We start from the raw sequence: 19,539 nt of genomic DNA on the forward strand, positions 1-19,539 counted from the left end.
GTCAAATAAATAAATAAAATCTTAAAAAAAAAAAAAAAGGACAGGGCCGCTTAGGGGTTCCCCTCGAGGGTACACACAAGGGGCAGCAGGTGCGTCTGGGCAGCCTCGCCCAAAAAGGAGTAGCCAGGTCAGTCCTCTCAATTGCACCAGAAAATCTGTGAGGGTGTGAGGCGGCTCCGCGTTCTCTGTTCAGAGACCTCCGAATCCCGCCGAGAGCCTCACCTGTCCCTCCCCGAGGAAGTCCAGTTTTTCATAACGCTTTGCTCGCGACTTCACGTCCACCGCCATCCGTCGCACGAAACTCGACTCCAACAGAAAGGGGCGAACTTCCGAGACACCAGGAATTTAAAGCTACCTTAAAGCCTCCAACAGCCACTTCCGTTGAGAGGGCGCCGACGCTTTATTAGCTCCGCCCCGACTTCCGGTTTGGGCTTGGGCGCTGCTAAATAAGTCCGGCTAGAGCCCGCCCTACGGAAGCTGAGCGAGGCAGGGTTCGTTGGCTTTTTTGCGCAGTCCCCGCCTTGTCACTCCGTAGCCTGTTGGTGCCGGAAGCGGAGTGTTTTCGCAGGTGACTCTGTCACCCTGTTACCGTTTTAACTTCGATATTCCCTTCACTACTGGGGACAGGTCAGCGTTCTGATATGATATTCTGAGTTCGGGATTTAATGGGTGTGTATGAGTGTGGAAGGCTTGACCTCATCCCTGATCTCGCTTTCTGGTTCTTGCTCAAGGGCGTCCGTCGCCAAGGTTGCTATGGACGCTTGGCGTCGCAATCTCAGGTTACTTGGAAGAGAGCCCAGTTCTTAAGGGCTGGTCTAGAGGCTCTCTTAATTCAGTCCTTTGTGAAGTACTCCTGGGGAAACAAAATCCAAGTCCACTGAAGAATTTCGTGCTGTGGAACAGACTTCTGGTCATCAGTTTTCTATTCTGTAAAATGGTAATAATAGGCGACATCATAACTGATTGTGAAGACTAAATGAAACACCCAGAAAGTTTAGACATAGTAAGTGCTCAATTAAGTGTTAATTGTGAGTACTCAACCTTGATTCTCATAAGTTTTCATGCAAATCAACACGTTAAACACATTAATTCACTTATTCATCGAATATGTATATAGAGCGCTTACTATGTGCCAGGCTCTGTTGCAGACTGAGAAATCAGCAGGGAAAAAGACAAAGATCCATGCTTTCCAATGGAAGGAAATAAAATATGTTATGATACATACTGTTAAGTTCTACAGAGATAAAGCAGGGAAAGGGTAGGGCTTGCAGTTTAAAACAGGGTGTTAAAAGACGTCACTGAAAAGCCACTGCAAAAAAAAAAAAAAAAAAAGGCCACTGCAGTTTTCTGCAAAGTGGTATGATCTGACTTAATGTTTTAGAAAGTTCACTAATGGCTGTTTTGAGAGACCACAATATAGACTTAGAAAGCAAAAAAAGCAAGGCCAGTGAGAGAATTATTGCAGTTATCCCGATGGCTATATAAGATTTTATCAATTTGACTTCTAGCCAATAGGATTTGCTGACAGACTGGATCTGGGTTGTGGCGGAAAAAAAACCCTGATAATTCCAAGGTTTTGAACTGAAGCATTTGATGTTTCTAAGAGTTGAGAATATTCATCTTCAGAGGTGTTGAAGAAGGCAGCAGAATACTAAGGTTCATAATTAAGTCACGGTAACACAGAGTCAGGGTTGAGTTCTTGCTCTGGATCTAGACTACTTGCATTTGAATACTGACCTCACAAGTGTTCAGTCACTAGATTTATTACTTGGGCAAAATATTTAACCTTTTCGTTCCTAGTTTTCTAATTTATAATAGGACTACTCATTGGGTTGCTGCAAGGCTTAAATGTTTTACATTTCCAAAACCCTTAGAAAAGTGTCTGACAGTGCTCAGTTTGTTAGCTATCATGTAACTATTACTGGTCACCTTCCAGCTCTTTGTCACTTGGGTTTTTATTGAGTTTTGATATGTTCATAGACAAAATTCTCATACATTACACAAAACACCATCTTTACTATTTTTCTCTTATGTCAAGATATACCTAATGATACATGGTATCATAGAACTTAGGTCGAAGTTCCTTCTGAAAGTTATTACTTTAACAGTAATCTAACCTCACTTGTAGTAGAAATAAGTAGTGAGCTAAATGTGATGGTACACTTGTGAGGCTAGAGGTTCCAAAGTGTATCATGGCATATGAATTGATAATAACTGCATTATACTATGATGCTAAGTAAATTCTGATTTGGGGACATTTTAAGTATGGTAAAAAAGGCAGTTATTTAGGTAATATTCTGGGTTTACTGGGTCACTGTATGTATAAAATGCCATTCAGCATCTGTATAGCATTGTCCAGTTTACAAAGCACTTGCACGTATTAGCTATAGCCAGCTTTCAAGGTGGTCCCAATGAATCTTTCCTTCTGGTATCAATGCACTTGTGTAGTCTACTCCCACAGTGAAACAAACTGTTCTGTGTGACCTGTAGAATATGGCAGAATTCAGTACGTGTAACTTTTAAGTAGATCATAAAAGGCATTGCTTCTTTTGCTTTGCATGCTTAGATCATTTGCTCTGAGGGAAGTCGTCCATCATGTCAAGAATTCAATCAGGTAGCCGTGTGAAGAGGCCTATGTGAGGAGCACCTGGGGCCTCCTGCCAACAGCCAGCATCAACTTGCCAATCATATAAGTGAGCCACCCTGGAGGTAGATCATATAGCTCCAATCAAGCCTTCAATAACTGCAGCCCCAGCTGGCATCTGATTACAACCTCCTGAAAGACCGGGAGCAGAACTGCACAGCCAAACTGCTCCAGAATTCCAGACCCAGAGAAACAATGAGCTATTAAGTGATTATTGTTGTTTTTAGCCACATTTTGGGCTTTCAGTCATTAAGTTTTGATTTGCTACAAAGTAATACACAATAGGGACACCTGGGGGGCTCAGTTGGTTAAGCGTCTACCTTCAGCTCAGGTCATGATCCCAGGGTCCTGGGATCGAGCCCTGCATCGGGCTCCCTGCTCCGCAGAGAGCCTGCTGCTTCTCCCTCTGCCTGCCACTCCCGGGGTTGTGCTCTCTCTGACAAATAAATAAAAATTAAAAAGAAAAGTAATACACAATTCACTAATGGATCCTATCATATTGTACAGTATTAGGGAGGAAAACTGAAGCTTGAACAAATTCAGCACTTGGCAGGTGATTATATATATATTTAAGTGCTTATCTCCTAAATGAAAATACAGCCTATTTATTTAAAGCTAGGCCAGAATTCCTCCTATACCATCTCTTTGGGAGCTCATCCTACGACACCAATTCCCACTGAACATGCCTTTTTGCCATACTTATGCTCACTAATTCTGTAAAAGTGGTAATTTTTTTCATTGCGACATTCACGGTAGGAGCTGTAGTAAAGATGGCCTTCAGACGGTTCTAGTATTGGGGCTTCTGACTGCTGGCCCACAGTAACACAGAAGTCACTCTTCATTACCTGAACCCACTCTGTTTCGGAAAGCAAAAATATTGGCTTCCTTTTACTGAAATGAAAAAATTAGGGAGAAAAAATAGAATAGTGCTAACTTTTATGAATATTTTCCAATTAAGTTTTTAAAATGATAACAGAAAAATCATGAATCACATTGTTTTTCTGAGTCACCAGAACAGCTTACTGCTAGTACCAAACACCTGTCTCATATTCGACTTGGGCAACATCTATACTAGGCCACAACAGAGAATTTATAAGAGAAGCAGATCAACTACAGAATAGCAAAAAAAGAAAAAAAGCATGGGGTGCCTGGGTGGCTCAGTCATTAAGCAACTGCCTTCGGCTCAGGTCATGGTCCCGGGGTCCTGGGATCGAGTCCCGCATCGGGCTCCCTGCTCCGCGGGAGGCCTGCTTCTCCCTCTCTCACTCCCCCGCTTGTGTTCTCTCTCTCTGTCAAATAAATAAATAAAATCTTAAAAAAAAAAAAAAAGCAAAGCATAGTTCACAGGCAAATGAGCAATACTCAACAATTCGACTTTTTTTTTTTCAAAGATTTTAAATTTAGGGGCGCCTGGGTGGCTCAGTCGTCAAGCGTCTGCCTTCGGCTCAGGTCATGATCCCAGGGTTGTGGGATCGAGCCCCGCATTGGGCTCCCTGCTGGGCAGGAAGCCTGCTTCTCCCTCTCCCACTCCCCCTGCTTGTGTTCCCTCTCTCGCTGTCTCTCTGTCAAATAAATAAATAAAATCTTAAAAAAAAAAAAAGATTTTAAATTTACTTCAGAGACAGACAGAGATAGTAACAGAGATCAAGAGTGAGTGGGGAGGGGCGCCTGGACAGCTCAGTTGGTTAAGCGACTGCCTTCGGCTCAGGTCATGATCCTGGAGTCCCTGGATCCAGTCCGCATCGGGCTCCCTGCTCGGCAGGGAGTCTGCTTCTCCCTCTGACCCTCCCCCCTCTCGTGCTCTCTCTCATTCTCTCTCTCTCAAATAAATAAATAAAATCTTTAAAAAAAAAAAGAGTGAGTGGGGAGGAGAGGGAGAAGCAGGCTCCCCACTGAGCAGGGAGCCCAACACGGGGCTCTATCCCAGGACCCCGGGATCACGACCCGAACCGAAGGCAGACGCTCGACCAAGCGAGCCACCCAGGCGCCCCTCGACTCTGTCTAATGCCCAAAAGCTACCCTTACTATTAGGGATGACTTCTTTAAAGCATATTCTAGAAATCATTCAAGGTATGGAAGAAAATTTATTTAGCTTTGTGAGGCTTTACTTTCACAATAATACATACCCTTGGCACTGTAAGACCCTATTAAAGTTTCATAAATTGCCTTAGTAAGGTAAATATTTAGGTTGATTTTATGAGACTTTCAGACATTAAGTTTGAGAAAGTTAGTGGTTTCCAGAATTTGCACAGATGATAATTAAAACAGTAAAATAAAGAATAAGACTTTCTTAACACCCCTAATAACATAGTAAGTTGCAATTTCTAATCAAACACCTATTTCTAGGTTATATTCATTTTGATCTCTTATTTTCCATTTTAAACTCTGGTATTTTCTTCTGAATATAGGTTACAAATAATCTTTTGTATTAACTCCCAGTTTTAATACCACAAAGTCACCTATTTTACCTTGACTATATTTTTATCGTTTAGGGTAGGATACACTTTTTAAACTAGTTATACTCCAGTAACTTTGTGAATGAAAAAAAGGGGAGGAAAACTAAGAACAAATAATGGAGTCATTCTTTCACTGATCCTCATCCAATTTCAGGAAAATCACTTCCCAAAAGCAGCAATTCTAATAAATCTTTCCATGTCTAAAAAGAAACTGAAACAAAAGGGAAATCATGGAAAACCTGTGATAGTTTACTAGATATTGTGTGCTTTTAGTAGCTCAACACTGGTAATACTTGATAATCGAGAGTAAATTAATAGGCTAACATTTAAAAATGTATACTTTAATAAGCATATAAACAATTAGGTAAGCTTGTGGAGAAGCTGACCAAGATACATATATTAGGAGATACAATTGTCCATCTAAATTTTCTAGATTTCTTTTTTTTTGCAGAGTATTTATTCAAGTTGTTTACTATATAATTTCTCGTGTGCCATTTTGGAAGTCCTTTATTGTAAAGACTAGTCTTTTGTCTGATGACAAACAGCAGCCACACTGTCAGTGATTATTCTGGACCTCCACGCTGAAAAGGAAAAAACAAAGCAAAAAGATTAGGTGTTAAATTTACAGAAGAAATGTTCTCATGGCCACTATATGAATTTACACTATTTTAAGCAAATGATCTTTAGGTGTTTAAAAAAAAAGCAGTTTTGGTTTTCCTCTTAGGCACTCCTATCAATGTTATGAACAATTTCTGATCTGGAAAGGACTCAAGGTTGACCCTGATTGGTGGTCCTCAAATTTCATGGTCTCAGCAGCCCTTCACACTGAAAAATTACCAAGGATTCTACCGAGCTTTTTTCATGTGGTTATAGCTATTGCTACTTCCCATATTCTACTTCCACACATATATTCCTTCATGTACTTTTACTGAGGGCTTGTACATGGTTTATTTCTCATAGTCCTGGTCTACCTGACTGTTTTGGTCTTAGCGACTGACCCACCATGACAAGGTGATGGAAAGAGCAAGTAAATCAGCCTATGAAATTCCAAAAGCCAAAAATGTTCATGTGTTTTGCACAGTACTAAGATAAAGAGCAATGACATACTTGGATAAATTCAATTTCTTCTTGAGATACAAGTTTCCTTCTGTATTTCTGAGGTAATGTTTTTATTATTTCTGCAGTGTCTGGTGGACCCTGATGCACCAGCAAATCTGGGGATTTACTTCCCTTATAATGCTGTGAAATTGAAGAAGAGTGAGACGGTAGTCCTGCTGATCTCAAAACTTCTGATACTGAAAAAAAAAAAAATGTAATTAGAGAAATAAATTGTTCAGGTGTCTTAAAATACTATTTTGAGTTATCTATTATTGAGTAAGCAAGTCATTCTTCAAATGCTAAGTGTAATTCTGAGAGGTATTATTGAGTAACTTAGTTGAGTACCTATATTTAATTTCATAAAGTTCTTTTTAAATAAGGAAGTAGCTGGGGCGCCTGGATGGCTCAGTCAGTTGAGCGTCTGCCTTTGACTCAGGTCATGATCCCGGGGTCCTGGGATCGAGTCCCGCACTGGGCTCCCTGCTCAGCGGGAAGCCTGCTTCTCCCTCTCCTCCCCGCTCGTGCTCTATCTTTGTCTCTCTCAAATAAATAACTGAAATATTTAAAAAAAAAGGAGGTAGCTTTAAGTGAATGAATTACTAAATCAAACAAGTTTGTAAAATAATAAAATTTCTAGGTAGTGGAGTTCAACCCATATGGATAATCTACCTGACTTAAGTTTTGTCAAATGGGGGCACCTGGGTGGCTCAGTCGGTTATGCATCTGCCTTCAGCTCGGGTCATGATCCCGGGGTCCTGGGATCGAGCCCCGCATCAGGCTCTCTGCTAGGCGGGAAGCCTGCTTCTCCCTCTCCCTCTCCCTCTGCCCCTCCTCCAGCTTGTGCTCTCTCTCTCTTGCTCACTCTCTGTCTCTCAAATAAATAAATAAAAAATCTTTAAAAAAAAAAAAGTTTCGTCAAATGGTGGCATTTACAGTTAAAAATATCCCTATAAGGGGCACCTGGCTGGCTCAGTCGGTTAAGCGATTGCCTTTGGCTCAGGTCATGATCCCAAGGTCCTGGGATGGAGCCCCGAATTGGGCACCCTTGCTCAGCAGGAAGCATGCTTCTCCCTCTCCCGCTCCCCGTTTGTGCTCTCTCTCTGTCAAATAAATAAATAAAATCTTAAAAAAAAAGATATATATATATATATATATATCCCTACAAAATTTGATAAACTCCTCCCTGAATTAAAGATCAAATATCTTATAATAAAGACAGGGACAATCATAATGATCACTGAGTAATGTATAGAATTGTTGAATCACTATACTGGACACTGTAAGTTAACTATACTGGAATTAAAAAAAAAACAGGGACAAAGGATCGGGTAAAAAGGAGGGGCAAAAGGAAAACAGGACTTGTTCAGAATCTTCAGTTACTTTATAGGAAATGATTGCTCAGGGCTAAGGCAGTCTTTATCTATTGAGTGAATGAATAAATGAGTGAAAGAAAAGAAGGTCAGCTGGGAGAAAAATATAGGAATGGCCACTGTTCCTCACAATCTCTCCAATGTAAGCATAGGAGAGTCTTTTAAAGGACAGAAGAAAGGAAAGAAAAAAAATTTCCCTATATAAAATCGTTATCATTAAAAAATCAGAGATATGTTCTGTTGAGTCACTACCTTTTTAAATGGAGGTAATAAGTTAATTTCTACTTGCATGAAATCTAGCAGACCATTGTGATCTAAGCTACAATGGTCTCGCTGATTTTAAAATGAGAAATAATGCCTATAATAGAATATTCATATATACATATGCCTGTACATATATTTTTTTAAAAATCTGAAGTACAACTTACCGTTAGGTTTAGGATTGTCTCTTCTGTCAGGGAACCTTATTAACGGAGTATGTGGCTTGACTACCTAAAAGAAAAATAAAATCCATGGAAAAAAAAAGATGAAGCACTAAAATAAACTCGTTAACTATAAAAGAAACAACCTACTGGGCTTCATAGATACTTTTGTTAAAATAAACTAACTTAGTATTTGACAGCAACTTTAAATCTTCCTATTTTACTCTTCCCCAACCAGGAAAGCTGGTCTATGAACTATTAAGTTGTTTATCTCTTCTTCATAATAACTTTGGACTTTTCACATGATAAGACATTTTACTATACTACCAACTGACCTCAAAAACAACCCTATGAAAAAGATGACACAGATTTTATGTTGCATGATATATATTGCCCTGCTGCCTGGTAAGAATTCAAAGTTTCCTGACTTGTATTGAGTGTTGTTTTCCTACTATCAATATCTAGCAGTGTAAAACAGGGTAAGAAGCATACTGAAATTTAGGTCATTAAGAAAATACTTTTCCTGGGAGGCTCAGTTGGTTAACCGTCTGCCTTCAGCTGAGGTCATGGTCCCAGGGTGAGAGACTGAGTTCCCCATCAGCGAGGAGCCTGCTTCTCCCTATGCCCCCCGCTCCGCCTGCTTGTGTGGGCTCTCACTCACTGACAAATTTTTAAAGGAAAATACTTTTTCTGACTACAAAAGTAACACATGTTCTGTGTAAAAAATTCGGAAGAAATCGAAAAAAGCACAAATAAGAAAATACTATCTATAATCCCCAACCCCCATAAAACAGACTTAAACATTTGTTAGCACATTTGGTCTGAGGACTATACCCACAGAAATATGTATTTTTAGAATATTGTTTTTATAACAGATATTTGCAGAGTATTAATGTTTTATCCCTAAAATTCCAGATAATGCTATAGAAGAACTTAAATGGACATTTCAATATGAAATTATCTGAATACACAATGCTAAGACTCTAATGAACAGTACTATTTGCATCTAATCTCTGAGTTGCTCTGTAACTAATGATATTGAGATGTGTGTTTATCTGCAAAATATCTGTATATATGTACTATATATTATATATTTTATATGACTACAGAAGTAAATAGGCTTGTTGGGACTCGCCTGAAACCACCACAATTGTGCTGCTGAGAGAAAATGCTGGAATAGAGTTGTCTTCCTCAGCATAAGGGCACACACAAGTCTTTCATGGTAAAAAAAACAAAACTCTAGGGCGCCTGGGGGGCTCAGTCGTTAAGCGTCTGCCTTCGGCTCAGGTCGTGATCCCAGGGTCCTGGGATAGAGCCTCATATCGGGCTCCCTTCTCAACGGGGAGCCTGCTTCTCCCTCTGCCTGCCCCTCCCTCTGCTTGTGCGCTCTCTCTGTCCTCATGAATAAATAAATAAAAATCTTAAAAAAAAACAACAAAACTCTAATGTAATATTGTGTGTCAACTATACTTAAATAAAAATTTTTAAAAAACCAATTCTCCCTCTAGTGACTTTTTCCCTTTTCATAGCCAAGGTTCTTGAAAGAATGTTCTTCTAGCCATCCACTCTCAATACCCCATTTAAAAGTTTTTAAAATGTTCAACAGCTTTCAAAATAAACTTCAAACTCCACATCTGTCCTTCACAAGGCCCATCCTGATCTGGCATTTCCTTACCTCTCAAGCCTCATTCCCCACCACTGTCTTATAGACCTTTTATTCCAGGTATTCTTTTTTTTTTTAATTTTATTCCAGGTATTCTGAAGTACTTTTCTGTTCCCTATTCATCATGCCATTCAATCTACAGCTTGTGTTCTCTGCCAAGAAATCTATCCTCAGTCCCGCCCCACTTCCATGCCTCATGCTTTCATCTGGTTTTGTTTTGTTTTGTTTTTAAGATTTCATTTATTTATTTGAGAGAGAGCAAAGGGGGGCAAGAGAGAGAGCACGAACAGGGAAAGGGGCAGAGGGAGAAGCAGACTCCCCGCTGAGCAGGACACCCGAAGCGGGGCTCAATGCAAACACCCTAGTATCATGACCTGAGCTGAAGGCAGACACCTAACAGACTGAGCCATCCAGGTGCCCCTCATCTGTTTATCTTTTAAAACAATCAAATATCACTCCCCTCTAAAAAGCTTTCCTGATTTCAAAGTCTGATTTTAAAACTCCTCCTTTGTGTTTCCATGGCATCCTGAACATTTTAAGAATATTATGCAGAGGACAGATCAATGAACCAATGATTACAGGACAGCTAAGCTCCTGAAAAGGCAGAGTCAGAGAAATTGGCATTTCTGCAGTAGTTCCTGGTACATACTAAATGCTCAGGAAACATTTGCCAAGTGAGTGAATAGAGACCATTTGTAAGTTAGGACTAACTATGTATGTATACACACACTTACACAACCGTACGTACACAGAGAATCCATTTCAGCATTACTTTTGCACACTTAAAAATATGATGTGATATGCCCTTATAGATTAAATTTCCAGTATCATGTCCTTTTTTTTTTTTAAGATTTTTTTAAATTTATTTATTTGACAGAGAGATAGCATAAGTAGGCAGAGCGGCAGGCAGAGGGAAAGGGAGAAGCAGTCTCTCTGCTGAGCAGGGAGCCCGATGCGGGGCTCGATCCCAGGACCCTGGGATCATGACCTGAGCCGAAGGCAGCCACTTAACCGACTGAGCCACCCAGGTGCCCTTCGTGTCCACCTTTTAAAAGATTTTATTTATTTATTTGAGAGAAGGAGAGAGAGAGAGAGAGAATGAGCAGGGGGAGGGGCAGAGGGAAACAGACAAGCAGACTCCCCACTGAACAGGGAGCCCAATGCAGGGCTTGATCCAGGACCCTGAGATCATGACCTGAGCTGAAATCAGATGCTTAACTGACTGAGCCATCCAGGTGCCCCTGGTATCCCCTTAAAAGAAATTTTTCTAAATACATGAGAGTAGAGAAAGTACTATAATAAACCCTAATAAACAAAAAATAAAATAAATCCTGACAAACACATTATACAATTTCAACAGTAATATAATCTTATTTTATCACCCCTTCCCCCATTAAACAAATCCCAACCATCTCCTCTTACCTGTTAATACCTTCCATATGTATCACTAACAGAAAACAGATTTTTGTGAAATCACAACCCCAATACATTTTACCACAATTCACAAGTTAAAAATAATTCTTCAATATCATCTAATACTTAGCTTATGCTCAAATTTTCCTCTCTCAAAATTTGCTTTTTAAACTTTAAATGTAAACACAAAGAAGCAACTCTAACTGTGTATTAGTTGGGTAACATAACTAAGAGAATAAAAAAGAGCTAATCCAAATAACTTTCAGAGGGCTTAGACTATACTTCAGTCTAAAGGCGATGGTAATAATAATAATAATAAATACAAAGAAATTTTGAACTTCTTAGTTTGGTGTTGGGAGTTGTATAAATATAGCAATTTTGAAACCATTTTCTATCTACTGTAGGACTGAGCCAATGAGTACATACATTTATATTGATATTTGGGGGAGCCAGGGATTTGCCTGTGGGAGAAAGAAAATACAAGTGTGGGATTGGGGGGGAAAGAGAAGGAAGAATGCTGGGGTGTTCAGACTGGAATCTAAGGGGTCAGTATAAATTCATGATAAATGCCATGAGTTTATTCAGCCTGTCCCATTAATGGATATTTGGGTTGTTTCCAGTCTTTATTACAAATAATGCATACAGTAAATATCCTCATACTATTCTTATCTGTGCCAGTATATCTGTGGGATAGATTCCTAGGAAAGAGATTGCTGGGTCAAAAGATAAAAGACTGATTTTGAGAGATACTCCTAGATTTTCTTTCACAGAGGTTCTACTGTTTTACATTCCCATATTGGTTCCTAGAGCGACCGGTAAGTGCCTGCTTACACACAGCCTTCCCAACAGACTTATGTTATCTAACTTGTACATTTTTAATAAAATCTAAGTGAGGAAAAATGTTATCTCCATGTAGTTGTAATTCTCACTTATTGTGAGGCTGTCCAGTTTTTCATATGGTTAAGAGCCATTTTCATTTCTTCACCTGTGAAGAGTACGTTCACAGCTCTTGCCTATTTTTCTATGCTTACAAATTCTTTATATAGTATGGTTATTAACCCTTTTTCTGTTGCAAATTTTTTACCTAGTTTTTTTTTTAGTCAAATGCTTTTTAATTTTTTGAATGAGTAAAGGTGTTTTTTTCTTTCTAGTACAGCCCAAATTGTCAGTTTTTTCTCCTTACTGTATCTTGATTTTAAAGCATAGTTGGGAAAGTTTTCACTGTTCCCAGGTTATAAAGAAAGTCTTGGGGCGCCTGGGTGGCTCAGTTGGTTAAGTGACTGCCTTCGGCTCAGGTCATGATCCTGGAGTCCCGGGATCGAGTCCCGCATCGGGCTCCCTGCTCGGCAGGGAGTCTGCTTCTCCCTCTGACCCTCCCCCCTCTCATGCTCTCTGTCTCTCATTCTCTCTCTCTCTCAAATAAATAAATAAAATCTTTAAAAAAAAAAAAAAAAAAGAAAGTCTTGTTTTCATTTGGTATTGCATGGTTTTATTTCTTTTAATTTTCAATTTTGAAATAATTATGGAGTCATAGGAAGTTGCAAGAAATGTACAGGGAAATTGCAGGTACCTTCATTCAGTTTCCTACTACAGTAATATCTTACAGAACTATAGCACAGTAACAAAACCAGTGAACTGACATTGGTACAGTCCATATAGCTTATTTAGATTTTATCAGTTTTATATGCACTCATTTGTGCATGTATAATTCTTTGCAACTTTGGCTTCATTTTTTACATTAAAATATCAGATCCATATGCAATTTATCACTTCCTCCCCAACAAACCCCTGGCAACCACTGATCTTTTTACTGTCTCCATAGTTTTGTCTTTTCCAGAATGTCATGTATTTGGAATCGTTCAGTAAGTAGTCTTTTCAGTTCGGTTTCTTTCACTTAGTAACATGCATATAAGTTTCCTCCATGTCTTTTCACGGCTTGATAGCAAATTTCTTTTTAGTGTTGGATAACAGTCCATTGTCTGGATGTACCACAGTTTATGTTATCTATTTACCTACTACTAAAGGATATCTTGGTTGCTTCCAAATTTTTACAATTATGAATAAAGCTGCTATAAATATCCATGTGCAGGTTTCTATGTAGATGTAAGTTCTCAACTCATTTGGGTAAACAGCAAAGTGCAATTGTTTGATCATATAGTAAAAGTATATCAAGTTTTTAAAGAAACTGCCAAACTGCCTTCCAAAGAGGCTGTACCATATTGCATTCTCACCAGGAGTGAACGAGAGTGCCTAATGCTCCAGATCTTTGCCAGCATTTGGTGGTATCAATGTTCTTCTGGATTTTGGCCACTCTAATAGGTATGAAGTGATATTTCATTGTTGTCTTAATTTGCAAATCCATGATGACATATGATAATGAGCATCTTTTCATATGCCTGTGTGTGATCTGTCTTCTTTGATGAGGGGTCTGTTCAGGTCTTTAAGCCATTTTGTTGTTGTTGTCTTTATGTAGGCTCCACAGCCCAGCGCAGGGCTCAAACTCAAACTCAGGACCCTATCAAGACCTGAGCTGAGATCAAGGGCCAGACACTTAACGGAATGAGCCACCCAGGCACCCTGCCCATTTTTATTTTTATTTATTTATTTTTTTAAAGATTTTATTTATTTATTTATTAGAGAGCGAGCGAGAGAGAAACAGCATGAGAGGGGAGAGGGTCAGAGGGAGAAGCAGGCTCCCCGCTGAGCCGGGAGCCCGATGTGGGACTCGATCCCAGGACCCTGGGATCATGACCTGAGCCAAAGGCAGTCGCTTAACCAACTGAGCCACCCAGGCACCCACCCTGCCCATTTTTAAATCAGGTTGTCTTGTTATTAAGTTTTAAGAGTTCTTTGTATAATTTGGATAATGGTCCTTTATTAAATGTTTTTCGCATATATTTTCTCCCAGTCTGTGGCTTGTCATCTCACTATCTTAACTGTCTTTTGCAGACAAGAAGATTTTAACTTGAATAACATCCAGCTTATCAATTATTTCTTTCACATATCATGTCTTTGGTGTTGTATCTAAAAAGTCAAAGCCAGGGACGCCTGGGTGGCTCAGTTGGTTGGGCGTTTCCCTTCAGCTCAGGTCATGATCCCAAGGTCCTGGGATCCAGTCCCGAATTGGGCTCCCTGCTCAGTGGGGAACCTGCTTCTCTCTCTGCCTCTGCCCCTCCCCCTACCTCTGTCCCTCCCCCTGCTTCTGCTCATCCGTGCTTGGGCATCAAGCCATGAAAAGACATGGAGGAAACTTATATGCATGTTACTCTCTCTCTCTCTCTGTCAAAATAAATAAATAAATCTTTGGGGGGGGGGGGGAATAAATAAATAAATAATAAAAAGTCACAGCCAAACCCAATATCATCTACATTTTTTCTTATGTTATTTTCTAGTTTTGCATTTTACATACAATTCTATGATCCATTTTGAGTCAATTTTTGTGAAGGGTATAAGGTCTATGTCTAGATTCATTTTTTTCCAAGTGGATATCCAGTTGTTCCACAACATTTATTGAAAAGACTATCTTTTCTCCATCTATTGCGTTTGCTCCTTTGTCACAGATCAAATAGCTTTTAATTTTTAATTTTACCTTTCTAAGTCTCTTAGTTTTAGGTATGCCTCATATATAGCATAGCATTGGATAGGCATTTGTTAGCCAATTTGAGAATAATAATTTGATTTAGACCATTTACATTTACAGATATAATTCACAAGTTTGGTATATTTTGTCACATCATTTTATGATTATTTCAAAATAAATTCCTTTGTCATATTACCTTTTTCTTTGCTTTCGTTTGTGGGATTTTTTTAATTTGGAAAGATTTGTAAATTGTACTTTTGTGTATTTATATTTACATTACTATCTTTACATAATTCCCTTAATGGCCACTTTCTGAGATACTACCCATTGGTTCATTATTATGAGAAAGAATGAAAGCAGGTGATCGGGATCTCTTCTCTGCTTTCCTTCCCATCTTTTACTACCAGTTAATAACCAGGGGCAGTAGCAAGTGTATTCTACCTTTTATATACTCTTCCCCCTTATTCCTCCATTTTAAAAGTTGAACTAGAGCTATACTGTCAAACAATAGTATTACCAAAAGTCTTTCCCCCGTATCTCCATTATTTAGTCTTAGTTCTTAGAGCCACATACATTCAACGTTCATATCCGTTTCCCATGTTTAAACAACTCCAAGTACAACTAAATATTCCTTAGTTGTCTTTCATTCTCTGGGAGATCTAGTAGGAAGGGCTCCAGGGAACAATATTCCCTGAGTTACTGAAGATGTAGAAGGATTTGTGGCCTTTACAACTTGAAGGTCAATGTAGCTAGATATATCTCTGGTTCACATTTTCCATCTTTACCTTAAATGTTATCTACATGTCCTCCTTTATGAACTATTATTGTTGAAAACTCTAACTTTCGTTCTCTGTTAAGTGCTTGGTCTTGTAGCCTGGATCACCCAAATTTTTTCTTTTTCTCCTTTAAAAATCTAAAGATTCTAGGGGCTCCTGGGTGGCTTAGTCAGTTGGGCATCCAACTCTTGGTTTCGGCTTAAGTCATGACCTCAGGGTCCTGGGATCCAGCCCTGTATGCGTCAGGCTCCCCGCTCGGTGGTGAGTCAGCTTGTCTCCCACTCTCTCTGCCCCCTCCTCCCCATGTGAGCACTTGCGCATACGCGTGCTCTCTCTCAAATAAATAAATAAATATTAAAAAAAATTTTCAAGATTCTACTAGAATATACCCATTACTCAAACACAGTTGGTTAATTCTCTCAAGCCTAAGGTATAGGTTTAAGTCTTCTTTTACATCAGGCAAGTTTTAGTAACTTACAGGTTTTGAGACTTGTTCTATTTGCTTTTACTTTTTCAGAGACTACTTATTATATAAAAGTTGCAGTTTCCTGTTTTTATCTACTTCTATGACTTTCTCTGAATCCTTCTAATCTTTTCCTTCATTATTCTGTGATTTTTTTCATTTTCCTCTTTTCATGCACTATTTCCTTTAACAAAACTTCTGAGTTGCCTATTTACCTTTATATTCCTTCTACTTCAGTATTTACTTCTGAAAAGTTCTTTTAATTCTTCACTGAGTTCAGAGCTTTATTGTCCCTAAAATAACCTAAAATCTAACCTCAACTACAACTTTTAAAGTATAACTCTTCTCTGTTACTTCCCACTATAAGCTTCACCAAACCCTTCATTTCTTTGATTGTTCTTTTTTCCAGTCAACTGGTTCCACCCTGACTTGACCTCCTTTCTTATCTAGCCTAGGACACAGGGACCATTCAATATTCTATAACCAGCACTCTCAACCTCCTTCCCGGAGGTGTATCTTCACTTCACTTGTAAATCTCAAACCTTCTTCCCATGTCTCATGTCTCATGCAGTCAAAATGATTTTGTAAATGATAAATTATCATTTTTCTGCTTACATCAGTTTATATATCAAATATATATGCTTGGCATTCAGACATTTTTATGTCTTTTTGTAGATAAATGTATGTTATTTCTCCTGGGTATAAACCTATGAGTAAAATTGCTAGGTCACGGGGTACGTATGTTTAACTACCAGAGACTGACAAAACAGATTTTAAAAAGTGGCTATACGAATTATACTCCTACCAGCAACGTATGGGTTTCAGGTGCTTCACATTGTCATCTCTCTGTATTGCCAGTTTTAAAAATTTTTTTTTAAGATTTTTAAAAAAATTTATTTATTTGACAGAAAGAGACACAGCGAGAGAGGGAACACAAGCAGGGGGCGTGGGAGAGGGAGAAGCAGGCTCCTCGCTGAGCAGGGAGGGGGCTCAATGCGGGGCTCGACCCCAGGACCCTGGGATCATGACCTGAACCGAAGGCAGTCGCTTAACAACTGAGCCACCCAGGCGCCCCGCCAGTTTAAAATTTTAATAACTTTGGTAGATGCAGTAGTACTTCCTGGCTTTAATTTGAATCGTCCTGGCAAGTAATGAAGTAGAGCATCTTTTCACAGGCTTATTGCTCATTTGTGTATCTTCTTTTGTGCAGTTTCAACTTTTTAGTCCGTTTTTAAATTGAGCTATATATTATGGATATGTATGGTTATACATTATGGATACCAGTCCTTTGTTAGAGGTTCTCCTTGTCCTCCCAGAATCTTTAATTAGTTAATGCTCAATATCTACCCACTGAATGAGTGGTAAGTAAGGAGCATTCCTTGCAATGAGACCGAAGGCTGGGATCTAGGATTATCTTTCAAACCGAAACAACTTTAAGAAGTCTTTTTAAGGGGCGCCTGGGTGGCTCAGTTGGTTATGCAACTGCCTTCGGCTCAGGTCATGATCCTGGAGTAACGGGATCGAGTCCCACATCGGGTTCCCTGCTCAGCAGGGACTCTGCTTCTCTCTCTGACCCTCCTCCCTCTCGTGCTCTCTGTCTCTCATTCTCTCTCTCGCAAATAAATAAAATCTTAAAAAAAAAAAAAAAAAAAGAAGTCTTTTTAAGAGGTGTATTTGTAACAATGAATCATGGAACACTACATCAAAAGCTAATGATGTAATGTATGGTGATTAACATAACAATAAAAATTTTTTAAATAAGAGGTGTATTTGTGCAAAGGTAAATGCACTTCTCGTATCAAAGTTAAAAATGATAGTAATATACTTTGAGAGTATATTTTACACAAACTGTGTAAAACAACCACAAATGTGGAGGTTGTGTCCCTTTATATACCAACTTTACCTCTCCTATTTAAGCAATCACAGCTGGAGAAGCAAACATAAAAGCTATCAGGAGTTAGTAAATGATGTTCGGATTAACAAAGTTCCTCTAGCTACCAATCTAAACTCAAGGGAAAAAGAGCTTGGGAAACCAACATCTGCAATGTAATGTAAAAGCATTATAGATAAATAATATCTTTTCCCCCCTCCAACTCCCTCCATCCAGCCAGTAACTAGACGCCTGGACTGGTGGGGGAGAACAGGCCCGGGGTAAGGACGCAGCTCGCAGGGCCAGCTCTCCTGCCATTCCCGAGACCTTGAAGGGACACTGGGTCAGATACAAGGTTCGCTTCCTTCCACTCGCCGTTACCGCCGTCCTTACGATTGGCTGATCCGGGACATCACTGACAATGCTGAACGTCGATTGGCCAGACTATTGCCAGGGAAGCCTAGTCCGCCGACTCCTAAGAGGGCTACGGAGATCCTGGCAGAGTACAGTCCGGGAACCGCGTAGCTGCTCTGTGCCTACGTGCTGATACACTGCAGTCCTGCAGCCTGGCTGGAACCCTCAGCTACAGTCCCGGCTCACTGCCCGACCCAATGGGCTCAAGGTCCAATTTTCACACATACCCCCGGGCCGCGTCGCTGGCGCTAGCCAAGGCCGCGGTGACCGCGCAGCCTCCGCCACCGCCCTGTCTCCCCAGCGCCTTTGCTATAATCAGCACTAGCCCTACCGCCCACGGTGCGAAAAAGCGACCGAATTTCTTTACCTGAACGACCCTGCTGGCAGACGCCATCTTACTGCCCATCATGACCCCAGGATGGGGCAGCAGCTTCCGGCGCGCTCGCTAGGCGCAGAGATAACAGGAGTCCTGGGCAGCTGGGGGCGGGCCCTGCCTGTGGCGTCACGGAGGAGGGACGAGCGGGCGTTCCCGGATCCTCCTCCACTACCGAGCGAACCCACCCTCTGTGCCTGGCCCCGCCCCACCCCGCCCCACTTCCCGCCTAGCAACTGCCCCACGTGCTCCCCATTGTTCAGTTTTGCAGACGAAGGTTTGTGGTGTTGGGTTTGTTCTGCCATCAGCCGACGAGTAAACTAGGGCCATTTCTTCTCCAGATAGCCAGTTTCTAATTTGAGTCCAAAATTTAACCTGAAACCAAATAAGTAATACAAAGTCATGTGGCTTCCTAAAACGAACAATCTCGTTAAAACTTGGGAGTTAGTGGCAGGCTCAGGGAGTGGTCAATTCCAGGTCTACACTAGGCTTATTATTCCCTCACTTACTGGCATTACTTGATAGGATCTACCATTAGTCCTGGTATTAAACTGCTGTCTGCTTCAAGTATGAGAGAACTCAAAAGTCTGTTTTTCTTTTTGAAGCATAATGCTTCCATATCATTCCCCAAAAATTATACTAAATTTTGTGGCAAATATTAGTTTATGTTGTTATAAATTTTAATACACGATATGTTGCAGCCACTTAACATAATTTTGTAGGTAATGTAGCCATAAGTTGTTTTAAATAGAGTGACACATTTGTTTTGATGATCTAGATCAGTGGTTTCTAAATCTGGGAAGCTTCTTAGAAATATATTATTGTGCCCCCAAATGGGCCCTTCTGATAAAATTTAAATTACACTGAAACACTATTTTCACCCATCCAACTGGTCAACATACATAATTTGGATAACACATCCTGGGGAGGTTGTAGGAACACAGGCACTCAAACACATCTTTGGTAGGAGTAAAAGACGGTATTTGAAAAACTTACA

General features: G+C 40.0%; 2 protein-coding genes across 6 annotated transcripts in view; both read right to left on the reverse strand.

Annotated features, from left to right (window-relative positions):
- Positions 1 to 404, reverse strand: part of CDK7 (cyclin dependent kinase 7) — a 49,029-nt gene extending 48,625 nt beyond the window's left edge. The window contains exon 1 of one of the 5 annotated variants that reach the window (XM_032404276.1): positions 223 to 401. In XM_032404276.1, the coding sequence (XP_032260167.1) occupies positions 223 to 288 (66 nt within the window). In that variant the 5' untranslated portion in view covers positions 289 to 401. Of the gene's footprint in view, positions 1 to 222 lie in introns of all 5 variants that reach the window. The other 4 variants (XM_032404277.1, XM_032404278.1, XM_032404275.1 and 1 more) reach the window with 4 other exon arrangements.
- Positions 405 to 5,420: 5,016 nt separating this feature from the next.
- On the reverse strand, positions 5,421 to 18,680 carry MRPS36 (mitochondrial ribosomal protein S36). The gene is made up of 4 exons (XM_032404282.1): positions 18,537 to 18,680; positions 7,997 to 8,060; positions 6,208 to 6,395; positions 5,421 to 5,681 (listed from the first exon to the last, which is right to left on the reverse strand). Exons 1-4 carry the CDS (start codon positions 18,576 to 18,578, stop codon positions 5,664 to 5,666), a joined length of 312 nt encoding a protein of 103 aa, XP_032260173.1. The 5' UTR covers positions 18,579 to 18,680; the 3' UTR covers positions 5,421 to 5,663.
- Between the last annotated feature and the right edge of the window lie 859 nt (positions 18,681 to 19,539).

This window comes from Phoca vitulina, unplaced genomic scaffold (assembly GCF_004348235.1).
Source record: "Phoca vitulina isolate PV1807 unplaced genomic scaffold, GSC_HSeal_1.0 scaffold6, whole genome shotgun sequence".
Classification (NCBI taxonomy): domain Eukaryota; kingdom Metazoa; phylum Chordata; class Mammalia; order Carnivora; family Phocidae; genus Phoca; species Phoca vitulina.